Source organism: Sprattus sprattus, assembly GCF_963457725.1.
Source record: "Sprattus sprattus genome assembly, chromosome: 5".
Classification (NCBI taxonomy): domain Eukaryota; kingdom Metazoa; phylum Chordata; class Actinopteri; order Clupeiformes; family Clupeidae; genus Sprattus; species Sprattus sprattus.
In genome coordinates this window covers 9764681-9790234 of record NC_137924.1, presented here as the reverse complement: position 1 = coordinate 9790234, position 25554 = coordinate 9764681, and the positions used below count along the sequence as shown (strand labels likewise).

The 25554-nt window shown below is 49.8% G+C and overlaps 1 protein-coding gene across 1 annotated transcript in view; it reads left to right on the top strand.

Annotated features, from left to right (window-relative positions):
* Positions 1–25554, top strand: part of hdac4 (histone deacetylase 4) — a gene marked incomplete at its 3' end in the record, with an annotated part of 153170 nt that overhangs the window by 26424 nt on the left and 101192 nt on the right. Inside the window, 1 exon segment of the mRNA XM_080838238.1 lies at positions 20521–20580. Within this exon segment, the coding sequence (XP_080694364.1) occupies positions 20521–20580 (60 nt within the window).

Below are 25554 nucleotides of genomic sequence, written 5' to 3'. Positions count from 1 at the left end.
AGAGAGGTGATGACCTGCACCCCCTCTGGACCAAAGAGAATAAATAAACAAACACAAATGTCAGAAGTGCACAGGCCAATGGGACAGTCTACAAGTATGCACCAGAAAGACAGTTACCCTGCCCCTCTTTTTTTGTCTTTGTGTTAGTGTGTCTCTTTCTGGGCACAAACACGCCACTCTCAACTGTCCTCCAACCCCTCCCACCACCCTCCTCCTCCTCCTCCTCCTCCTCCTCTCCAAGCCCAAGTATGGCATCTGCATCCCCGGGGCAGCGTGGCAGGATGTTGCTGTGGCCCGGCTTGTTTGTGTGCTGCCGCTCGGATGGGCACATGTGTGCTATTCTTAGAAGATCTGGGGCGTGAATCTCCCCCCAGCACCTGGGGCCGTGGCCACTCAGGGAGGAGCGCGGTGCGAGCCGTGGCCAATGACGCGCCGGCGTGCACAGACTCTGCCAGACGTCTCAGCCCCACAGGCACAGAGCAGCCCTGGCCTCTTTTGTGTGTGTGTGTGTGTGTGTGTGTGTGTGTGTGTGTGTGTGATCGCATGGGACGGGATGGGGTGGGCTGGGCTGGGGGTTGGGTGTGTGTGTGCGGGTGTCTGTATGTGTGTGATTGCATGGGATGGGATGGGGTGGTCTGGGGGTTGTGTGTGTGTGTGTGTGTGTGTGTGTGTGTCTGTTATTCTCTCATCCTCTACTTTCTAGTCTCATTTTTTTTTCTTTCCCTTTGTCTCTGTCCTCTATCTATCAATTCCCTGACTTTGAACATTGAGCTCTTTCTAAATTCCTATTCTGTGCTCGGCTACTAAACTCTGGGCCTTTTCTGTAGCTTATTGGACCAGTTCACAGTGGTATTGGCCAGACTTACATGACCAGCAGGACGTGAGCCAGGGCACTTAGAGCTACTGTAGTGGGGACATGTTTGCAGGCAGCTGCAGTGTGCCATGGGATTGGTCAGCCACATAAATTGATGACAGACACAAGGCTGGATGTTTTTTAATAGGTCCTGTTATTAAAGAGCAGATGGCCCTCTGCTTTCTCCGAGACGTCAAGAGATTGGACGTGACCACTAGATGCCAAACACACTATCCTCTGCGCAGGGATACAAGACTTAGAGGAGCAAGGTGGAGATGACAAAGGGAGTGAGAGAGAGAGGAGGGGGGTGGTGGCATGGGTGGTTTCCCTGAATGCCAGGTGAAGTCTGCAGACAGCAATGCACAGATTGGTCAGAGGGGCTTGATAAACATTCACTTTTTAATACCTGAACTCCTTACTGTGAGAGCTGTGTGGCTTCAGTCTAGAAATGGAGAGATTTTTTTAAATCCATTCTCTCAATATTTATTGTGCAAGCATATTGTACATGTTGGTATAAAGTGTTGTTATTCCTGCACCTTTTGGCTCTTTTTCAACTCCCACGGTTTTCACGATATTGATTTGATTGCTCTTATAAGAGGTCCGCCCTAGTGCACAGCATCGGCATGCACAGCTAATTGTTTTTTGTAAAAACTGTGGTTTTTAATTGCTATAGTATATAAATATGAAAATGGTAAGACTTGTCACAAATAGATTATAATAAGTTCTAATGAGGTGAGTCTTTAAAGGCTTTGTGATACTCTTTGAATGTGCTATGCCTATGGGTGTCACTTGATAAGTTGGCACTAGGTAGGTCAATCCACCAGCAAGGTGGAACCACTAATGAAGAAGCTGTGGAGAGAAAGGCAAAGACAAGAGACGTTCTTCCGAGGAATGAAGTAGTCAGGTTCTTCCTAGATCTCTATACGGCGCACGGCACGGCCAAGACTGGGGACCATCAACTCATTTTGGACATTGGCTGATTAATAGTTTAATAGCAGAGCGTGTGTTGTCTGCCTTGTTGTACCAGTCAGTGGGTCATTAGAGTTACACACCGGTCACACCTATGCTTTGATGCGTCCGGGTTAACGGATCCCCATTCACTTTGAATGGGGGTGACGTCATCCTTTGCCGAACTGAACGGAGCCACAATTTAGTTCGCCAAAGGATGACGACACCCCGTTTAAAATAAATGGGGATCCGTTAACCCGGACGCATCAACGCATTCCAACGCATAGGTGTGACCGGTGTGTTAAAGAATCACTGCCCTGCGCCTTGTTAGATGATATTGATCGCTCATTCAACAGGTGGTAGGAAAGTCAAACCCTTCTTTAAGTCAGTTGTAGGAGCCAATTGTACTTCAGTTGGATTTTCTTTTAATTGAAGGTTGAGCCACCCTGCTGGCAGAGCGAATAACTGTCACCTGGCATTTTCATTAGTATGGTCTCACCTGTGCTCATTAAAGATGTGAATAACCAGTAGGCTAGGGCATTTGGGCATGTCACTTTTTGAAACCTGTCGTTTGGAATATTGGAGCTTTGGAGACGCTAGCAGGCATATGGTTTTTCCAATTGATCCTATTTGTTTTACTTGAATCTGTTTGTTTTATTTGCATCCGTTTGTTTCAATCGAATCTATCTGTTTTAGTTGCATCGTCAACTTTATAATTGAGTATAAGTTAGCATCCATGTTATTGTACAGGTAACGGTATCCCACGCCTGACTGCTGCTGCAGGGCATTTACATCCACATCCCATGCATCTCCAGTGACTGTGATTGCTTTTCATGTGTTGTCCCTACACACACACCATCCTGTTGCATAACCACAATGACAGATTCCTAGGGGTGATCAGAGGGCAGAGTGCTGTTGTGGTTGGGCGCATGTGCTGCGTGCGTTATCAAGTGCTACTCTGTCTGCACAGATTACGGTGTACAGGGAGGCTGCTGCACGCCAGCTCTCTGCCACTGTGAACCAGAGAGAGGGAGTGTGTTTGTGTTTGCGTGCCATCTATAGCGTGTACAGTAGAAAGTTGACGCCTAAAGCCTGTGAGTCATTCATCCATGATGCACGCACGCACACACACACACACACACACACACACACACACGCGCTAGGACGCACAGACGCACAGACGCAGTCAGAAACTGACAGATGTATGACACAAACAGAGAGGTGGACCTGCCCACTGATAACAGAGCCAGATTGATTTCTCCTGAAGGGCGTCATGAAAATCATGCAGCACCTGGTGCTGGGCTTATCTCTCTGTGTGTGTGTGTGTCTGTGTGTGTGTGTGTGTGTGTGTGTGTGTGTGTTGTGTGTGTTTCCCCACTGGATTGAGAGGGCAAAGTTCCATATCATTGTCATTTCCCCTTAGAAGGATGACTGTGGGGCCAGAGCCTGAACGCTGTGTGTCTCTGGAATGAGTTATCATTTTGTCCAATTAGAGCCCAGAGTTGAGAGTTGGCTACTGACATATCAGCAGCACAGGCAGGATGTATGGAGCTGAGGACAGACAAGCATAATACCGCCAACAGGGTGTGTGTGTGTGTGTGTGTGTGTGTGTGTGTGTGTAGGATATATATGTTTGTGGTGAACTCGGGGGCCATTGGCCACTGCAGGCAATGACTGACATCCCCACACTGATCTGCCCCACCAGCAGCTGTGTTTTCAGCAGCGCCAGCAAACACACCTGCGGGGGGAAGTAGCAGAGGTCTGTTTGTGCGACGAGGACAGCGTGCGCTCTTGTGTACCACCAATGCATCAGCATAGAGGAGAACAGAGAGGGATCTGGCTACTTCTCTGAGCATCTCACCCAGGCTTGTCTCTGTGTTTACTGTGCAGATGGGGTACCTTGCAGTCTGCTCTGAAATAGGTGAGAGATTTCAGAGGTGAGGATGCCTATTTTTAGCTGCTGGTGCAGGGTGTCTGTGGCCCAGGGCTACGTTGGGGAGCAGTGGGGTTTAGTGGGGTTTTTCCTGGTGTTCCCATCTCTGTCTGTCTGTCTGTCTGTCTGTCTGTCTCTCTCTCTAGTGGTCTTTATCTCTTGAGCTGTCCTCAAGGACACTTCTCCCTTCTTGATGGTAGGAATCTTAGGAAACCAAGACGGAGACGAGGAGTTGTACAACATTGTAGTGCTGTCATTACGATCACAGGCGGAACCCTGGAGCTGAGCCTATGGACCTAGAGATGGCAGGCCCAGCTGGTGTACGGTCTCTCTCCTGTTCTGAGATCAGCGCTGCTCAGGCAGAGTACTGGACCTCCAGTACTCACCACAGGCCTAAGAGCTGTGCTGCTAACACTGCGGACTGGGGCCTGTGTGCCCTACATGCTGATGGGAGGAGTTGTTTTGTGTTTGTGTGTAATGTAAGCCTTTGACTGTTTTGTTTGTTTATGTGTGTGTCCGCTTCTTTGTTTGTTGGCTACTTGTATCACGTGACACATGTGCTTATCCGTGTTACAGGCATTATTTTTCTGCAGTTTTCCCCCCCAGTTTTTTTGTTCCCTTTGTGTGTAGGATTATAATTATTATTACTGTTTTGAGTTTTATGCAACTGTCAGTATTAAGCATTTTTGCATAAAGATTTCTCTGGTTCTTTTAAAGCAAGCAAATGTTCAAGCAAAAGCAGTTTGTTCTACCCGCTGCAGCTAGCTGTGGTGTTTAGAGATTGACTGCAGGCCAATAAGGATGCCACTACTTTTCCTGTTGTTCCTCAGTTTCCCACACGTTCCTGCAGTTCTCTCTCTCTCTCTCTCTCTTTCTTTCTCTCTTTCTATCTCTCTCTCTCTCTCTCTCTCTCTCTCTCTCTCTCTCTCTCTCTCTCTCTCTCTCTTGATGACTCGAGCTATCAGGCCCTATTCAGCAGATTCCACTTGAACTGCAGGTCGTAGGTTCTGTCATCATGTTCTCTTTCACTCCCTTTTGCCTTTTCACACTGACACACACAAGCGCACACACACACACACACACACACACACACACACACACACACACACACACACACACACACACACACACACACACACACACACACACACACACACACACACACACTTTAGCGCACCTCGGTGAGTGACTGGTCTATTACTGAGTGCATACCTGAGCCACTGACTCTTCATCAAGACACCTGGAACAGGCGGAGTTCTGTCTCCCACCCTTCCTTTGCAGCTTCTGTGAACAACACTCAAAATACACATACACACACACACGGCCTTATACACCCAATACACACACACACACATGGTGTTACACACCCAATCCGTGGCTAGCCAGCTGCTTCTTCATGAGTCAGGATTCTAGGAAAAGCACTACAGCTCCCTTCCTTTCTCCCCCACACACACACACACACACACACACACACACACACACACACACACACACACACACCTCGGCTTGGCTTGGCATGTGCGTGGTGTGACCACACATGAAGGCCTCACATACCTTAACTCTTTGAGTAGGTTGGCCTTTGCATGATCTCTCAGGCCTTGCAACCCCCCCCCCCCCCCCCCCCCCCACGACCCCCGACCCCATAAGGTGAATTTGCAGTAAGTGGTCATTAGAGGAGAGCCCTGCGATTAGCGGACGACTCATCCAGACAAAGGCTCCTTCTGTGGATTTATCCCCCGCTCTCCCCAGCTGGCGTGGGAGGGGAGATGGGTGCATGGAACTGATTTCATTAGGCCCTGAAGTATATCTACACACACGACACAACACACACACACACGACACACACACACACGACACACACACACGACACACACGACACACGACACGTACACACACACAAACGACACACACACACGACACACACGACACGTGCAATCACACACGACACACAACACACACACGCGCACACGACACACACACACACACACACGCGCCACACAAAAACACACACACACACACACACAAAAACACACACACACACACACACACACACACACACACGTGCGCACAAACACACACACACACACACACATACGACACACACACACACACCCACGACGACGCACGCGCACGCACGCACGCGCACGCACGCACACACACACACACACACACACACACACACACACACACACAAACGACACTGTTCCATCTCTCCATCTCCTCCCCACACTGCTGCCTCCGCAGGCTTGTTTATCAGCACGTTTCAGCGGTCCCCGTGGAGGTGAGCATAAGCGCGTCTCGTGTCTCGATGGCGTGCATGTCTCCCAGCGGCACTGCTGTTAGCGCAGTGGAGTGGTGTCATCACTCTCTCCTAGGAGTACAACCGGGCAGGACCGCTGGGGGCCAGGGGATATGGTGGCTATCACCAGGAAAACAAACCGCTTTCCTACAAACCACTGGGGACGCCCCTCCCCACTCTGGCTGATTGACAGCACTGATGCAGTGTTTACATCCAACTGGGTAGACGGAGATGGGCTGTAATAAGGCCTTGTCCTTTTTTGTCCAACGCATACCCACACACACACACACACACACACACACACACACACACACACACACACACACACTCCCTCTGGTTAACTCTTTTTCCCGATGATATCCTTCCACATTTTTTGACCCTCTGCAGTATGATTACTTTTCATAGCTGCACCCTCCCATATGTTTGTTTATTTGTTTGTTTGTTTTGCTAGTTATGTGTGTGCACAACACGTATCTTCCAGTTGAGAGCATTGTGCCTCCTTTCTCCTGTAACCCAAAAGGTAGTGGCGTGCCCATGTAATCCTGGAATACACTCTTTCCGTTGAGACCCCGGCGCTTGGGATTGTTTACAGATAAGCCGTTTTGTGTCCATAACCCTAATCTCGATTTCCTCTTGAAGGGGAGGGTGGGGTTGGGGGTGGGGGGGGGGGGGGGGGGGGGTTGGGGGGTTTTCAAACTTGTTTTCATCTTTAATGAGCTGTTCTCAAAATATAGCTGGACAGAGGTCGCCTGGTTGTGTAACGTTTGTGTGCCGAGCTCATGAGGTGCTGCTCGAAGGCTGAGCACACAGCAGGCCTGTTTTGAGCCCCCTGCCCTCGTGACTCGTGAGTGATGGAGGTGGTGTGTCTGATACTCAAGAGTAACTGAAATATTTTTCCTCCTTTGATCACTCACACGCAGGCAGCTTACTACAGCTTACTACGTGACCAGGAACTTGCGTGTGTGTGTGTGGGTGGGTGTGTGTGTGTGTGTGTGTGTGTGTGTGTGTGTGTTGGCTCCTGTGCTTGGTTTTCCCAGCACTACATGCGGTCAGCCACTTCAGATGGAATCACAGATGGGGATTCAAACTTGCGCACACACAGGTGGTTCAAACTTGCGCACAATTTGACATTTTCAAATAACATGTTGGGACAGAAATAGCGTCATAGACAACATTTGTGCCCGCATGAGTGACACAGGCACAACTAAGTTGTTTGCAAAGACGGCTACCTAAAGTTAATGAAACAAAAATGTGTTAAATCTCACTACTAAACCATAAGACTTAGTCAACATGTGGACCTACATTCTACCATAATACAAGTGGCTTACCCCCTCTTGTAACCGGAAAACCGTTAGGTGATCTGCCCTTAAATAAGTTTTACATATTTTCACGCCATAAAATGTCATTAAAAACTAAGGATAGTCAATTAAACTGTATTTGTAATCTTTGGGTTTAAAGACACAGGTATCTCACCTAGACCGATAACAAACTCTGTGAAAGCACAGTAGCCTGTGTATAGAAAATACATAATCTAGCAAAACATTTAAATTGGTATTTGTTAATAAATGAAATGGACTTCATAGGGCCCTATGTCCTCTCTGCAGATGGAGTCTTCCTTCAGCTTTCAGAGAGGCCCTCTGGTGGTCCATGGGCCCATACTCACATTCAGTTCACTTTCTCTCTCACACACACACACACACACACACACACACACACACACACACACACCCACCCATTCAGTTCACTTTCAGTATGAATGGGGGCGCTTTAAACACTTCAACGCCGTAACTTCTTCCCTCAGACCATCACTACTCAAAACAGACCTCACACACAGACACACAGACACACAGACACACAGACACACAGACACACAGACACACAGACACACAGACACACAGACACACAGACACACAGACACACAGACACACAGACACACAGACACACAGACACACAGACACACAGACACACAGACACACCTCTTTGTGGACTCATGTATAGATATTGCCGTATGATGAGCTGTTTTTCTTACGGTGCTGTGAATAGGAAGACTTTTGAGTTAAGAGGTTATAGTGATTTCAGGCAAAAACAGGCTTGGGGTTGTTTTGATGCCTTTTCCATCAGCCGCCCGCCGATTGAATGAGGCTCATTTAGGTCACAATCACCAATCAGAGCACACTTACCACTCCGAGAGAAGAAGAGCAATCATCCAAGAGGGTATCGGTAAAGGCATGAGAGATCATGAGCACACACACTTAAGACCATGTGCCCACACATACACACACAGACACACACACACACACACACACACACACACACACACACACACACACACACACACACACACACACACACACACACACTAAAGACCATGTGCGCGCACACACACACACACACACACTCTCCCACACACTCCTAACACACTTCTGCTGCTGTCAGTGATGATAACCCAGAGATACCAAGTGGTGGCCCTTGTCGTGGCTGTGTTGCGTAAGCAGAGTGTGTGGGTGTGTGTGAGAGACTCTGTGTGTGTGTGTGTGTGTGTGTGTGTGTGTGTGTGTGTGGTGCTCAGAAGCCATCGCCAGCAGAGCGACAGGAGGGAGGGGGTCTGGGCACGGGGCTAATGCTACCCACTGTGCTGTTAATGGCTGCCCTTCAAGATTGCCATTTAACATAACATCCCTCCCTCTCTCTCTCGCTCTCTCTCTCCCTGTATCTCAGCATTTCCCTGTCTCTCTCTCTCCCTTGTTGTATTCCGTGGCAGCCTGTCTGCTCTTGTCTTCACATTTGTCACATCCTATAACACCCCGCTGACCCCTTTACTCACTCACTGAGATGCCGTGTGTGTGTGTGTCCGTGTGTGAGGAGGCGGGGATGGTCTATATGGTGTGTCTGTGTGTTTGTGTTTATGATGTGTCTCTGTGTGTATATGGTGTGTCTGTGTGTTTGTGTATATGTTGTGTGTGTCTGCGTGTCTGCGTGTTTGTGTATATGTTGTGTCTGTGTGTGCAAGGCTAGATGTGTGCGTGTGTGTGTGTGTGTGTGAGGATGGGTGTTGTAGTGCCATATGCTCCTGAGTGTCAGGGGGGGGGGTGGCTCAGCACGAGGCGTGTCCTCCTGGCTCCATGGATGTGTTAACTGGCCCAGTGGCCCTCAGAGGAGCTGACTGATGGATGCCTCAGCCAAGCAGAGACCCTGGCCGCCCGCCTGCCCCTCTCTCCCCCTCTTTCTCCACCTCCCTTGGCATCTCCCTCCTCACTCGCAGACCCTAGGCGTACATCTCCAGGGAACCTTAAAGTTCTCATCTTCTTTTCTTTTTTCTTCTCCTTTTTCCCCCCCCCCCCACACAAACCCTTCTAGTATTTCTGGGTGATCCTTTTCCCTTTCCCCCCCCCCATCTGTTGGGCTGCTGGAAATGGCTGGTGTCTGCTTACTGCCCTGACAGCAATAGGCCTCTCTGGGGCCGGGCCTCTCTGTGTGTGTGTGTGGTGTGTGTGTGTGTGTGTGTGTGTGTGTGTGTGAGAGAGTGAGAGAGAGAGAGAGACTCTGTGTGTGTGTGTGTGTGTTTGTTTGTGAAACTCTGTGTGTGTGTGTGTGTGAGAGAGACTCTGTGTGATTGTGTGTGTGTGTGAGAGCCTCTGTGTGTGTGTGTGTTGGGGGGTTAGGCAGAGGCTGAGGGGATGGGCTCCAGTGCAGCAGGCTGTGTGCTGATGGGGAGCTGGGCTGTGGGAGGCAGCAGTTTGTTTGCCCCACCACTGACAGACCATCAGATGGGATTATCCGTCCTCCAGAGTACAGGCCGTGTGTGTGTGTGTGTGTGTGTGTGCGCACAGGGTTGGTGATGACTAACCGGCAGCTCCTCTCGCTCTCCCGGGGTGGAGTGGCTATTACCCTCCTCCTTCTCTCCTCCTTCCTCTCTCTGTCTCCCCCCATCTCTCATCTGTGCTTGGCCATTGAGGAGGCCGGCTTCACTACTTCTGAAGGCACGGGAGGAACTTGAATAGATTCTGATGGAGGTGCTGAGAGAGCGGTCGAGCGTGAGGTGGAAACTCCTGTGGCTCCTGGTGATTGATCAGTACACACACACACACACACACAACACACACACGCTGAATGAGTATGTGTGTGTGTGTGTGTGTGATGGGAGACGGCAGTGGTAGCATGCAGACGTCACTCGACAGCACCCCACCAGAATCAACTCCCCCCCCCCCCCCCAGTTGAACAGAGAGCCACGCACTAGTCAGTGTGGAGAGGGCGCTGGACAGTGCTGTTGAAAGCTGACTGCAGACAGGCTGTTGAAGGGCTCTAGCGGACTCCAGCGGGTTGGTATCAGGGCATGGCTGATCTGTGGTCATTCAGATGGGTGTTTTTTAAAAGCAGGTTAATGGAGTCTGGAGCTAAGGGTGCAGGTGAGGGGTGGGTGTGTGTGTGTGTGTGTGTGTGTGTTTCCTGGCTTGCTGTCTGGGGGACTGCAGGCTGGGGTTGTGTCTTGCACCGTCTTGCAGCTCCAGTGGTGAGACAGGAGGTGGGAGCAGAGGGGGGGGGGGTAGCAGGTGTAAATGGAGGTAGGCTGGAGGAGGTGGCTGTCGCCAGGACCTGGGTGTGTGTGTGTGTGTGTGTGTGTGTGTGTGTGTGTGTGTGTGTGTGTGTGTGTGTGTGTGTGTGTGTGTGTGTGTGTGTGTGTGTGTGTGTGTGTGTGTGTGTGTGTGTAGGATGAGGAGCTATGCACTGGCAGGAAATAAGGTGTAGAGAAAGGGGGGTGTCTGAGGGGGTAGAGGATCCTGCCAGCAGTCCTCACTCTTTGTGATATACACACACACACACACACACACACACAGAATAATCGGCCACTTGGCACACACGGGCTCCCTGCACCATGCGGCGTGCCCACAGTTGCCATTGGCGCCGAGCATTCCGGCATATCAATGGTCTGGGCTCTCTGTGTTTGTGTGCCTGCTCCATCCAGCACGCTCCTAGGCAGGCAGGCAGGCAGGTAGATGGATGGCCGGTCAGCCCTTGAGCACCGCTGCACCTATCTGCCCACGCCGCCGCCCAATCCATCTCCATTCCCCTCAAAGAGTGCATTTGTTCTGAGAGGGGCATTGTGTACTCTTTAAAAGTGCCTCGTAATGAACGTTCGATTTGCACAGTTTACCGTCAGAGCAGCTATGAGCCGCGATGGTAAATCGATATGCAGTTCCCCCCCCCCCCCCCTCCTCTTTGGTCTGTCGGTGTTTTAATCTCCATGTTTTGGTATGAGAGTGCAGAGGCTGGAGATGGGATTGGACGTAATGCGCTCGTTCTGAGGGGAGTGGAGAGGTCCAGCAACAGCAACAACAGCAGCCATAGTCTCTTACTGGCCATTAGCTGGGTGACTGGCGGTCATGGTGAAAAGCCCGTCTCCGCAGCTAATGCGGCTGCTGATGGACAAGCTGTAGCCTCTCGCTGCCTCAATTTCAGTCATAACACTCAGCCTGTTGGCCGCTGAATTTTGTCAATCACCCCCCTCCCCCCCTTGCCTACCTGTTTTTCCCTTTATTTTTGGCCTGTCTCGGACTCCCTCTCTGCACCCTCTCTCTCTCTCTTTTGTTCTCCTTTTCTGTCCTCAATGCCTTTCTCACTTTCTTCCCATCTCCCTCTTCTTCTCTCTCTCCATCTCCCTCTTCTTCACTCTCTCCATCCACCTCCTTCGCTCTCTTTTTCACTGGCCAGTCTCTGCTGTGTTTTATTGGTTATGCTTGGAGAAAGAGAGAGAGAGAGACAGACACACACACACACACACACACACACACACACACACACACACACACACACACACACACACTGCTGTGCTTCCTTGCCGTGTCAATCACCTCCTAGGCAACCGGGGCAAGGTGACCTCAAAGGGACCTGCCACAGGCAGCCCGCAGCTGCTATTTTTAGGGCGCGCTGTTTCAGCCTCCTCCTCCTCCTCCTCCTCCTCCTCCTCCTCCTCCTTGTTGAATAGTGACCTTAATATCTCTGTGTGTCCCTGACACTCTCAGCCCTATAACTAGCCCGCTGCTCCGCACCCCACCGCACCCCACAGCACCCCACCGCCCCCCCAAGGTGCTGGGGAGCCTAGATGAGTCTGCCCTGGTCTGATTGGCTGGTCTGCTGTCTCTGATCTCCTGCAGCAGAGACCCTGGCTGGGGATTGATTTAGCGCCTCTTAATAAAGTCTGCTGAAAGCTGTGGCTTCTGTGGTCACTCGCAACATGAAGCCCCCTGGGCTGGCTAGTCGTCAGTCTGCCCCTTGCCTTATTGTGTGTGTGTGTGTGTGTGTGTGTGTGTGTGTGTTTGTGTGTGTGCGCGGCTGGTTGGTTGGTTGGTTGGGTGGGTGAAGCGGTTTGAATTCCGGCGTTTCTACAGTCTTCCTTCTACACCACTACTGCAGCCAATCCTGAAGGCCTGTCTTGAGTCAGTTCCATCTCTAGACTCCCCCCCTGGACGCTCCTCTTCTGAAGAGACCCCAGCGGCCAGCTCTGGCTAGGTCTGAGCACACACATTCCTGATGAGGCCTTTCCCTTTAACTCTCCTACTCCTCTATGTTCTCTCTCTCTCTCTCTCTCTCTCTCTCTCTCTCTCTCTCTCTCTCTCTCTCTCTCTCTCGCTGCCTTCAAAGCCTCTTCTGCACTGTAAACATGTTGTGATGGGCTTTGTTATGGTTCAGTGGCTTGCATCCCAAGGCTAAAGGGGCTATTTTTACTGCCCTGCGACTACACAAGCATGGCTGCCTATCTCTCACTCTCTCTCTCTCTCTCTCTCTCTCCCCTCACCCCCTTCCAATTCATTTCATATTTCAATTCGTATTCAAAAGTGCGATGGACCCTATAGGATGTGCTTAACAGTCTGAACAGCAATGTCCATCATGTATATGTCAGAACCAGGAAGTGCCACATAAACCACTGATCTATCTCTGCCTCCTCTGTCTTTTCTGCTTTGATTTTTGTGTGTGTGTGTGTGTGTGTGTGTGTGTGTGTGTGTGTCGTCTGTGCCAGTGTCTGTCTAAGTCTGAGGGAGAGAGAGTGTGTGAGTGTTGGTGAAAAAGTGATCACACAGACGTTGTTAGAGTGTACTGGAAGGCTGAGCTTCTAAACCTGCTCGGTTGCTTAGTGATTGTGTTTGTGTGTGTGTGTGTGTGTGTATGTGAAGGTCAAAGGTCGAGGCTGGACTGTGGGGCCAGTGCCCTCTAAATACCACAGCCGCCCCCCATCTCCACCACTACCATCCTCTCCAGCCTCTGCTGGCCAAGGTCCGCACTCATCCTGTGCCTCTGAACTGTCTCCAAGTCGCCTCATCAGACACACATCATCTCCACACATTCTCAAGCTGACAGCCTCTGGGTCGATGCAATGAAGGCCAGATAACCCCCCCCCCGCCCACACACACACACACACACACACATACACACACACACCCACTCACCCCTCTTTTTCTCCCTCTCTTGACTTTTATCGCTCACCAAGACAGGACAGTTCTCGGCTGCCCTTTGTTTGCCATCTTTCCTCCTCTCAAGGCTGTCTGCACCATCTTAACACGGGCCTGGCCATGGCTTTCTCTGGGCTTCCCAGCATTGCCCACCCGCCACCTCCCTCTTTCCCAGACTGCGCTCTCTTCTGTGCTAATGGCAGTGCTGCCCTCAGTGCCGTCTGGTTCCTCTACTCACACTCATGAGCTCTCTCTTTCTCTCTCTCTCTGTCTTTCTTTCTTTCTTTCTGTCTCTCTTTCTTTCTTTCTTTCTCACTCTCACTCTCTATCTCTCTTTCTTTCTTTCTCACTCTCTATCTCTCTCTCTCTCTCTCTCTCTCTCTCTCTGCAGTCCATTCTTGATTGGACATTTGGTCTTGGAACAGTGTTATATGAACACCACGTGCATGAACATCCACAGTGTGGTCTAAACTAAGACCTCATGTTAGTTTAGCACTTGTTAATGTTACAAAATGAAGTTCCTATCTCTGTGAGGGATGTTGGTAAGACGTGCTGGCGATCACAACCCACGCAGGAAATGTGGGAGTGAGTGTGTGTGTGTGCGTGTGAGTGTGTAGACTCGTGTTCCCCAGCAAGACTTGGAGCGGGTGTGAGTGTAACCCCGTGTTGGGCGCGGAGCGGAGCCGGTGATGAGGGGGGCGGTGGTAACCCTGCTCCTGACACACAGACAGACGGGCCTAGCCTGGTCCAGCCCATCAGGCCCTGGTGTCATCTTTCTGCCATCTGCCATCGCCTGGCCGTCTGGACTCCTCACATCTCAATACTCACTCCCTCACACACACACACACATATGCAAACACACACACACACGCAAACACATACAAAGTGACTCGGAAGCTCACAATGGCAAAAGCACACCAACACACACACCTACTGTACACAGATACACACACCCTCTCCATCACATTTTTATTTGTATTGAATATTGTGCAATAACACCTCACACCTACTGCAAGCCAAACGCTGTGCTAAAATTACTGTGAAAAATCTGTGAATCTAGATGTTTTCTTTTGCTTTTTTCTGTTTTTTTTTTACCCCTTTGAGACCTTGTGTTGATGGAGACATTTGGATATGCTTTGCTGAAGCTGCCATGATACACATGCAGGGTACAACACACACACAAACACACACACACACACCAGCACACACACACACACACACACACACACACACACACGGAGGCCGGACACATCAGATGCTGTTTTTCATGTCATGAATAGGCCATGGCTTTAGTCATCTTTGATTAACAAATAGTCTGCCCCCAGAGAAGGCTGTCACACAGTCGCAGTCGCACGAGTGCCCCTCAGTGTAAACACACTCGCTCAACCCCCGGGTGGCCCGTGTGTGAGGAGCGCTCCAACGGCCACTCGAGTGTAAATGGGGGGGGTGTGTGTGTGTGTGTGTGTGTGTGTGTGCACACTGTGTATGAGTGTGAGTGAGCGAGCGTGAGCTTGTCTTTGTGTGTGAGAACATACACCATACAACCAAACATATTTTCAGTAATCTTGTTGCATGGGTGCATATGTATTTGCATGTACATAAATAAGCACGTAGTTAAGTGCACTGATATGTGTGTGTTTTTAAAGGCGCGTGTGTGTGTGTGTGTGTGGGTTAGGGTTAGGGTGTGCGCACTCGCTTTCCCTGAGGGAGTGTTTGGGGAAAAGGAAGGCATATGGTTCAGGAGGAGGGGGCAGCACTGTCTGCCTGTCTGCCTGAGACCAGCAGTGTGTTTGGAACAGCAGATGGGTGGAGGGGAGCCCGCTCTCCTGCTCCTCTCCTCTCTCCTCTTCTCCTTCATCAGGTCTCTCTCTAGGTCATGCTCCTCTCCTCTCTCCTCTTCTCCTTCATCAGGTCTCTCTCTAGGTCCTGCTCCTCTCCTCTCCTCTCTCCTGGGAAAAGTCACTGTGGTCTTACTGGTTCTTACATTTCCCCATTTCTCCTCTTATCTTTCCTTTTCAACTCTGCCCTCCTATCTTGCTCCCTCTTTCCTATCTCTTTTCTTCTCCTCTCCCCTTCTCTTTTCTCCCCTTCTCTATCTCCTCCCTATCTCTCCTCTCTCATTTTCTGTCTCCTCCTCCCCACCTTTCTTCACTCATCCTCAGCCGGCCTCTCTCCCCTCATATGTCTCATCTCTTCCTCTACTTTTCCCACATCTTCCCTTCTCTTACCTCTCCTCCATCTTCTCTCATCTTCTCCACTCTCCTCTCAGCCCTCTTCTCGTCTCTCTCCTGTGGCTATGGGTGCTGTTTAGTGATGCTCGCTGCATGCTCGTGTTCGGCGGGCTAATTAAAATGCCATTACGGCACAGGCATCGGGGCCGTCTGGTCCAAGGAGGCTTCCAAAAATAGATTGCCGCTGTGCAGTGCGCCGCCAGAGATGTGCTCGCCGAACGTGCAGTGGATGTACAAGAAGCAGCTACCTCCTTATCCTCATTGTCATTTGCTAACTCCCAACCTGTTTTCGCTCCTTCTCTCTCGCGCTCATTTTCGTTCTTCCTTTATTTCTTTCTGTCTCAGTTCTTTCTTTAGCATCTATTTCTTTTTCCTTGCTTTGTTCATCATTTAGGTATTTTCCCTGTCTGTCAGCAAAGAGCTGAAAGAGTGTAGGAGCTAGCTTGTTTACACCTAGGAATTGCCCCTCCAAAAACGAGTCCAATGACTACATTGTGCGTGCGTGCATGCACGAATGCATGTGTGAGCCTGTTTTGACTGCTCGCAGATGCTAAAATCATTATTACGATTATTTTGGTCACGGTTAGGTTATGTTTTCATGTGGAGATGTTACGTGAACGTGATGCTGGAAAGTCCATCGTTTATGCATCAACCCAAATCGAGTTAATTTCAGGACTAAAACACGTGGTAAACACATTTGACAACATTTCATACTGCACCTGTGATGGATGATTGATCAGACGAGATAGTAACACTACGTGTGAGATTATCATACGTGGCTAGCCTTTAAACCTTTAGGCTACTATAACAGAAAAAAATGTCAAAGTCTGGAAGAGGGGTGTACTGGACAACGCTAAGAGAGTCGATAACTCTTCCCTGTACAAGCATTGAACCGTTTAGACTGCACATCAGTATGTGTGCGTTCAAAAATCTCCACTGGACTTGTAGCCTACTGTACTCACTGACTTAACTTCTGACTGACTTCTGTCTAGCGTTAGTTATTTGCTCCGTAGATTAGGCCTGTAGCATTTAACTATAATATTTTTAGCTTGCTAACGAATGTAACGTTACGTTTCGTCATGAATATAAATTAGATCGTGTGAAAATTCAGCAGTGGCGCTGCTTACTCAGTTGCAGCTGTGCGTTGGTGTTGAATGCATATAGGGGAAACACTGCTCATTGACTTATTACTCATCGGACTCCTTAAAGCCAAAATGTTTCCAAACAGCTGCATTTATTTGACCTTTTTTGTTGACCAAGGCTCTCTTTCCGTCAACTTGGCTCAAGCTGAACTAAACATGCCACGGCCTGGCTGAGAGTCAGTCTTGGCCGCTATAAAGGAAAGCTGGATTTGGATCCTGGATTTATAACTCAAGACAAAACGAGAGCATCATTGCAAAACAGAATGCAGAATAATTGTTATAGCTCGATTACCTTGTTTTCATAATTGTTCGAAGCCAGAATAATAATTGAAAAAAAAATTATATTCCGGCCAGACTTAGTGTTTGTGTGCATGTGTGTGCATGTAGGGGCTGGGAGGAGCTGCTTTGAATGCTTCATTCTGCTCTGCTCCATCATGTATTAATCATAGCTCCAGTCTGGGATGCTGAAAATAGTGCCGCAGAACCCAGAAAAACACAAGCCCCCTGCCCGTCTGCTGCTGTTGCATCCCCCACATACCACACTCTCCTCCTGCTCACGTGTGTGTGTGTGTGTGTGTGTGTGTGTGTGTGTGTGTGTGTGTGTGTGTGTGTGCGTCTGTTTCCTGTGTCTTTCTCGCTCCCTCTCACCACTTGAGTGTCTCATTCAAATTCAAGTTGTAATATGCATTACTGGCATGGCTGCTTCATCAACATACACATTCACATTCAAACTACACCTGAGGGCCTTACAAGGGTATGCTGATTGTTCCAGCTGCTTAGCGGAGAATAACACTGGAAAGGTGTGTGTGTGTGTGTGTGTGTGTGTGTGTGTGTGTGTGTGTGTGTGTGTGTGTGTGTGTGTGAGAGCGTTCGTGCGCGCAAACGCACAGATACGTGCTTTTTGTGTTGACCCTGTGTTAAGTGGGTGTGTGTCAGCAGCATGCAATGCTCTCTAGTACACTTATCTTCCAATGGACCAGTCTTATCAGCTGAACTATTCAGTGCTGCTGTTTGGAGGCGGTCTTATGCGCCTCCCCAGATGTGATGCGAGGAGGCACACAGGTTGGAGGGGTGTTGCACGTGTATGTGGAGCTGGAGGACTAGAAGTGAGTGATGGAGAGGAGGAGAGGCGAATGATGCGATGGGAGAGGGAGAGGTGCAGCTGACCCCACTTCCCTCTTAACACACAGGAGAGTGCACTGTTCCGCTTGGCTAGACATGCACGTATGTATTCCCGCTCGAGCCTCTTACATGTGGGCTTGTGTTTGTTTATAGTGTTTTTGTTCTGTGTGTGTGTGTGTGTGTGTGTGTGTGTGTGTGTGTGTGTGTGTGTGTGTGTGTGTGTGTGTTTAGTTTGGTCACGCTGCATGTGCAGTAGCATGTGCCTCCTGTTCTCTTCTTCTCCATCATCTCAAGTTTGTTTCTTGATCTCTCCCTCTCTCTCTCTCTCTCTCTCTCTCTCTCTCTCCCTCTCTCTCTCTCTCCCTCTCTCTCTCTCTCTCCATCTCTCTATCTCTCCTCATAATAGCACAGCTGTGGCCGAGGCCACAGCCCAAGCTGTTCTCACCCTCACACCCCCATCTCCTCCGCCGCACAGAAACTACATCTGACGCCAGACATGACGTCAGAACAGCCAGGCAGGAATGAGGCATTGTACGCCAGTTTGATTGCTCCTCACCTTGGGCATACAATTGCTGTGTGTACTGAACCACACCAACTCGAAACGCATTCTATTTGGCGAGAACCATTATGAACTAGACACACACACACACACACACACACACACACCCTCCACACTCTCCCTCATCCTCAATAAACTGCGGATATGATGAGCAGAGGCAGCGAACGGGGACAAAGCGAGGTGATTTGTGTGTTAGAGCCATGTTGTGGCAGGTTTGGAAACAAATTGAGAGAGAGGGGGCGAGGGAGAAGGAGAAGGAGAGAGGCGTCTGCCTGTCACCTCACTGTCTCTCCTCATCCAGTCTCCCCTCCTCTGAACTCTACCGAGCTCCCAACTCTCTCCTCCCCATGGTAACGGGACTAATGAAGCCCTGTAGGAGCCTGTAAACTTTTTCTTCCCAACTGAAGCAAAGTCTCATGCTAGCTGAAAGGGCCTGTGTGTGTGTGTGTGTGTGTGCGCGTTCCTGTCTGTGTTTGTGTTTTCTGTTAGCCTTGATCACTGCTAACTGTTCCACTACAGCTTGCCAAAGCTGTCGCCAGGGCTGCCTAGCTGGGAGGAGCGCTTGTTTGATGGGTGGCTGCCTTCCCCACTTTTTCTGGAGCCGTTTTGGTGTTGAAGGGCATTGCTTGGATGGATAATGAAGTGGAAACAGTGAACTTTGGGTTTCAAGCTTGCGGATGTAGGCTGTCAGCGCCTCCACCTCCTCCCTCTCTCTCTCTCTCTCTCTCTCCTCTCTCTCACACTCACTCTCTCTCTCTCTCTCTCTCACACTCTCTTTCCCTTCCTTTCCATTTCCTTCTTCCTCTCTCTTGAGAGTTTTTGACTGAAAGGGGTCTGGGTTGGCAGTTGGGAATAAGAAAGCACCACGTGGGTCACCGTGTCAGTAGCCTGTCTTCCTCCCACACCCCCCCCCCACCAACACTCCACCCCTACCAACCAGCCCTACCCCACCCCCCATCACACAAAAAACAGCCCTGCTACCTGATCTGCCGTGGTGCCATGCCTAGGATTTGTATTCGCTCAGGGAAACCTGAGCTGAAATCGGTCACTAATACTGATTGTGGTGCCGCAAGGTTGGTGTGTGTTGTTCCCTTTAGTGGTTTCTGCTTTTGTTTTCAATCTACCACAGTTATAGCTCCATCAATGTGAGTGTGTGTGTTTGTGTGTGAGAATGGATGTGTATGTGAGTGTCGGGCTTTTGCAGTATGTGCACTTAAAGGTGTGTTGTTTATCAAAGCGGTCACCGTGTAATTTAGCCTTCAGCTCTAGACTGTTTGCTTGTGCTCCTAGCTACTTGATCTACAATGTTGCATATTTCTTTATTATGACAAATTAGAAGCACATCTATCACATTATTTGCAAGCAATCTGTTCACTTTACTGTTTGTCCTGTCGGTATTTATTATCCTAGACTGACTGGTGGATTTTACATTATTCCTTCCTCTTAAGAGTGCTGCAGAATTTAATTTGAATGGGCCACCCCAACATTCGAAGGTCCGATATTTCTTTATAATGACTATATTTTCATTCCGCAAGTTCACTTTTCGTATCGGAAATCAAATTTAATGATCGTTTCGTTGTGGCAAGTAACCACATAAATGGCATATTGCATAATCAGTCAGTCATTATCGAAAAATATATCATGACAGGACGGACAGGACTCCAACGTGCAATGCAGTGTCATGAGTCAGCCTTGTACCAGAAGCCCTTAGCATGTCAAGCACAGCTGGATCTCCAGCCTACACCACACTGTCTGTATGTAGATGTGTACTCCTCCCACTGTGGAAGACTGCCAGTTCCTTGTCATGCTCGGGAGTGTTGTCCCTGTTCATGGGATGGTATTAATTCCTGTGCGCGAGCCCCGCATGGTAAACTTTCTTATGAGGTGCTGAAGACGAATGTGTAGGTGTTTCTTTCCTGCTTTTCCTCATTGCTGTGCTCCATTTTTAACCAGCTCTTCTCTTCTCTTCTCTTCTCTGTCTCCTGCAGATGGACAAGAGCAGCCCCTGGAGCTTCTGAAACCCTCTGGACTCAACCACATTCCCTCCAGTAAGATACCTCCAGTCCTCCCATATAGTGTTTGTCTTCCTCCACACTCTCTCTCTCTCTCTCTCTCTGTCTTTCTTTCTTTCTTTCTCTCTCTCTCTCTCTCGGTCTCTCTCTCTCTCTCTCCCCTCCCCTCCCCATCTTTGTGTTGTCTTTCTTTCTGTCTTCATTATGTTGAATATGTGATATCTGTGTGTCACAGGCTTCTGCAGGCTGTAGAGCTGGTCAGGTGACCGTCTGTTCTGTAGTATTTAGTATTTTGGAGCTATTACTGGTGTACGGTGCATCACAGTTTTGGCTTTCTGTACCAAACTGTATTTTTTTTAAAGATTTGTTTTTGGGCTTTTTATGCCTTTAATTGACAGAGCAGTGAAGATTGTGACAGGAAATCATAGGGAGAAGAGGTGGGGAGGGGACAGGAGAAATGGCATCGGGCCGGATTCGAACCCGTGACCTCCTTGAGTGTCAAGCCCGAATGTGGTCGGGGCTACTGTTTGAGCCACAGTGCCCCCCCCCCCCCCCCGAATTGAAGTTTGAAGCGTTCAGCGACTGAGGTCCTTTTCCCTGCTCTGCTCTATCCACTTCTCCCTCACGCGTTTCTTTTTTTCTCTTTCTCCCTCCTCTTGATCATTGTGTTGCTCTTCCTGAACTTCTCTCGGACGCTCCTTCTCTTCCTTCCCCGTTCACTTCCCTCTCTTCCTGTCCACACACACTCCTCCCTCTCTCCTGCCCTTTGTGGTTTTCCTCTGGTCGAGGCAACATAGGACTTAACTCAACCACAGCGGCTTCTCACTGTCCCCCATGAAACCAGCCTCTGAATGGGCCTCTATTGTCCTGGCCTCCACCCTCCACTTAAAGCCCATGTAGTGGTGTGGGACGCCCAACCTCCAGCTGGGCCTGTGGGCTGTGGGCTGAGTGCTGGTGGTGGTGGTGTGAGACTGGCCTAAGTTGGGGGTGAGGCTGGTCTCTGGACAGGCTGGCATGAGGGGAGGGGAGGGGGGAGGGGGGGGGGGTGGTTGCGGGCTGTGCCCCCCTCTCACAGGGCAGAGTGGAGCAGGAAACAGATGGCCCTGAGAGCTGCTCCTGGCCCCGGTCTGCCTGCCTGCCCAGCCGCCTGGAGACCGGGGCAGTGCCAAGGGCCCCCATCTTCTCTCTTCCCCCTTTCTCTCTCTCCCCCTCTCTCTCTCTCCCCCTCTTTATCCCTGCATCCCTCCACTAGCCCTCTTCCCCTGCTGAATCAGTATTGATTGGAAGCAAACCCTCAGTGTGGAGTTCAGATTTGGATTCAGGGTGTGTGCTGGTGTGGACGGATCAGTTTCTGTATGCGTGAGAGTTCTTGGAAGATGCACTTGGTGGAGTTGAGAAAAGTTTTTTGTTCTGAAATGGTGTCAGGCCTGGGACTTGTGCCGCCCGATCGTCAGATGTGTGTTTTCTTTATAATGTAGTTCTCCCAAAACGGTGCGGCTGGTTGGTTTGTTAACGTCACTTCAACAGCATGTTACTAATCCAGCCAATTTAATTCACAAATTATTTTAAATGTTTAAATTTCATGGACAAAAACACTACTGCACTGGCAGGTTTTATTACAAAAACTCAGTGGTATTACATTTAATTCCTAGTGAATTAGGGTAGACTACTTCTGTGGAGGGCCAGTTGCCCTCAGTGGCCAGTCTTGGGGTGTGTGTGTGTGTGTGTGTGTGTGTGTGTGTGTGTGTGTGTGTGTGTGTGTGTGTGTGTGTGTGTGTGTGTGTGTGTTCAGAGGCAGCCATCATGAGCACAGGGTATCTCTGTGTCTCTCTGGCTCCTCCTCACTGTTTGCCCCTGTCATGCTCAGTCAGCTCGGGGACGACGATCCACACGTGTTATTCAACAGGGCTGCAGCTCTCTCTCTCTCTCTCTCTCTCTCTCTCTCTCTCTCTCTCTCTCTCTCTCTCTCCTTCCCTCGCTCCTCATGTCACTTGCCATACTCGCTGCTTCCTATGCTTTATTGATGCAGGCAGGGGAGTTGCTGTGTGTGTGTGTGTGTTTCTGCATGCGTTTCTGTATGTGTGTGTGTGTGTGTGTGTGTCCACGCTCATGTACTTTGCTGTGATTGCTGTAGTCACACAGCCCCAGTGAAGGATTTGTTTGTACATTGTATGAAGTACTGTAAGGCATTTGCTGTCTTTGGTTCAGCATGCATTTACAGTAAGTACATACGTGTACATATGTGTGTGTTATAGAATTCTATAGGGTTTGGCCTGTTTATTTTTTCCCCCCCTCATGTCTCTCCCAGTGGACACATAAATGTTCACATTTGTGTTGACTTGACCAGAGAGGGTGTGTTGTGTGTGTGTGTGTGTGTGTGTGTGTGTGTGTGTGTGTGTGTGTGTGTGTGAGAGAGAGGGATGTGTGGGCTGTTCTTATCACAGCTGGCCTCCAGTCATCCTTCTCAGGAACAGGAGAGTCTCGGCTGCCCACCCCGCTGCTGTTAGCAGCCTTTAACACACCCACATGCGCACACACACACACACACACACACACACACACACACACACACACACACTCTCGCGCTCTGTCAAACGATCTGAGCTGTCTACTCACATACAGTCACCTCTCACACACACACACACACACACACACACACACACACACACACACACACACACACACACACACACGAACCGATTACACTGACTAACCTCCATCCCCCCCAGATACACCCACTCCAGTGGCACTGATCTTCACACCCTGTCGTTTGCTTGTTGTCACTCGCCTCCGTTCGACCTCTCTCTGTGTTTATTTATCTCTCGTGTAATTGGCCTTTCACCGGAGACTTGTAAAAGCGCTCGTGTGAACGGCAGGCAGGCACCGCTGTTTGTTTACGTCCCTGCGCGTACGCGGGCGGATGGAAAATGAATTGGAGATGGAGATGAGCTTTTGCCTGCCGTTTACCCAAAAAAAAAGAAACGCCCACGGCCTACTGCTTTAAATGTTCAGAATAAACATGGAAATAGATCTGCACCTGCTCGCCCCCCTTACCCTCCCCCCCAACCCCCCACTCTTCACCAGCGCATCCAAACTCTACGTACACACCAGTGAGATGGGTTTACTTTTTTTTTTTTTTCGTGTTTTTGGTGGGTCAGGTGGGGTAGTACTAGTGTTAGATTGGGCCAAGTGACGTGTGTGTGTGTGTGTGTGTGTGTGTGTGTGGAGAGAAGGAGGGTGGGGGGGTGCTGAAGAGGCGGCCGGAGCTGCCGCTGACAGATTTGTATGCATATTAACGAGTCTGAGTAAGCCCCGCACGCTGCACACACACTGTCACTCGCCGCTCACTATTCACTCACTCTGATCCCAATCCGTCAACCTAGACGGGTTGAGTGAGAAGCCCGGCCCGACACCCGGTCCCCAAAAAAACGGTTGTGTGTGTGAGAGAAAACATGCAAGTGTGTGTGTGTGTGAGCGAGAATATGCAAGTGTGTGTGCATCTGTTCATTGCATTTCTCTCCTCTCTCTCTAGTCGCCTGTTTGCACAGATCGAGAAACATTTGCTTCCTCGGATAGTACACGTTTTTCTCCGTCATCTATTTCTGTCGCTCACTCTTTTTCACCCGCTTTCTAAACAACTCTCTTTCTCTCTCTCTCTCTCTCTCATTCTCACTCCTTCGCTTTCTCTATCTCTCTCTCTCTCTCTCTCTCATTCTCACTCCTTCGCTTTCTCTATCTCTCCCTGCCAAATCCGTTATTCCCTCCACACAAATTTGCACCAGCCCACTCACGCAGGCTGTGAGTCCAGGCTGCCGACACACTTCTCTGGGCCGCGCCGTGAGGAGGAGGCGCTGGCTTCAGGAACATGGGCTGCCAGGGTGGGTCACATCCTAGCCCTCTACCCGTAAGGGGAGAGAGGGAGAGAGAGAGGGATGGAGAGAGAGGGAGATAGAAAGGGATGGAGGGATGGAGGGATGGAGAGAGAGAGAGAGAGAGAGAGAGAGAGAGAGCAGGCGAAAGAGAGCACCTCTGAGACCCACTTCATCTCAACACTGACTCTTTATTTAGCTCACTGAATAATAGATGAGATCTTAAGTGCTGGAGAGAAAGAGAAAAAGCAACAGAAAGAGAAAGAGAGGGGTGGAGGGACAATTGTAGAATCAAAGGCCTCTGATTGGACGTGAGGATGCTCCATCGGAGGAAAGGCTGTCACAATTATCAGTTAAAAAACCTGGGCATGAAAATCAGCCGAATCCAGCTCATTCCCTCTGTCTTTCTCTCTCTCTCCCTCACATCCCACTTTTTTTTTTTTGCCATCATCTTCTGTCACTCCCCCCCCCCCCCCCCCCCCCTCTTCCCTCTCCTCTCCAGTTCGCCGTGGTAACAGCGTGCTGCTCCTGCTCTCTCTTCCTCATCTGACATGCACAGACACGCCGCCACATCTTTTATGCATGCTTCCGACGAACACTCCCACTTGATGCACTCTGTGTGTTTGGTGTGTGTGCGTGCGTGCGCACATGCGTGTACGTGTGGGTGTGTATATACATGTGCTACAAAATGCGTGGATACAATCTTAGTGTATGTGTGGGTGCTTGTTAGTACAGGTAAGATGATGCACTTTAGGTTAGACCCTACACTGCCATATTCCCATCCCATCCACCAGAAGTATTGACTTGTCTATTGGCTGATGGCGTTCGGCTTCTAAACAGCTCAGGTGAGCAATGAATGAAGGCTCCCGTTTAGATTGAGTGTTTACCAGCCCTCTCATGGACTTCACAGCTTGGTGAGTGATGGTCAACATCTTTTGTGGGCTTTCCCTCTTCTGTTGAACTGAAAACTCCATGGCATAAGGCTGATTGGCCATGGGGGCCTGTAGCTTGGGTTGGTGGAGTCCAGGGCGGTAAGCTAGGGTTCCCTCTGGTCTTTCATCCCTATGACAACTACTTTAACATTTATCTGCACACTGTTAGGGTAAACAGTTTGCATTAAACCCATAGACCCAGTCGAGTC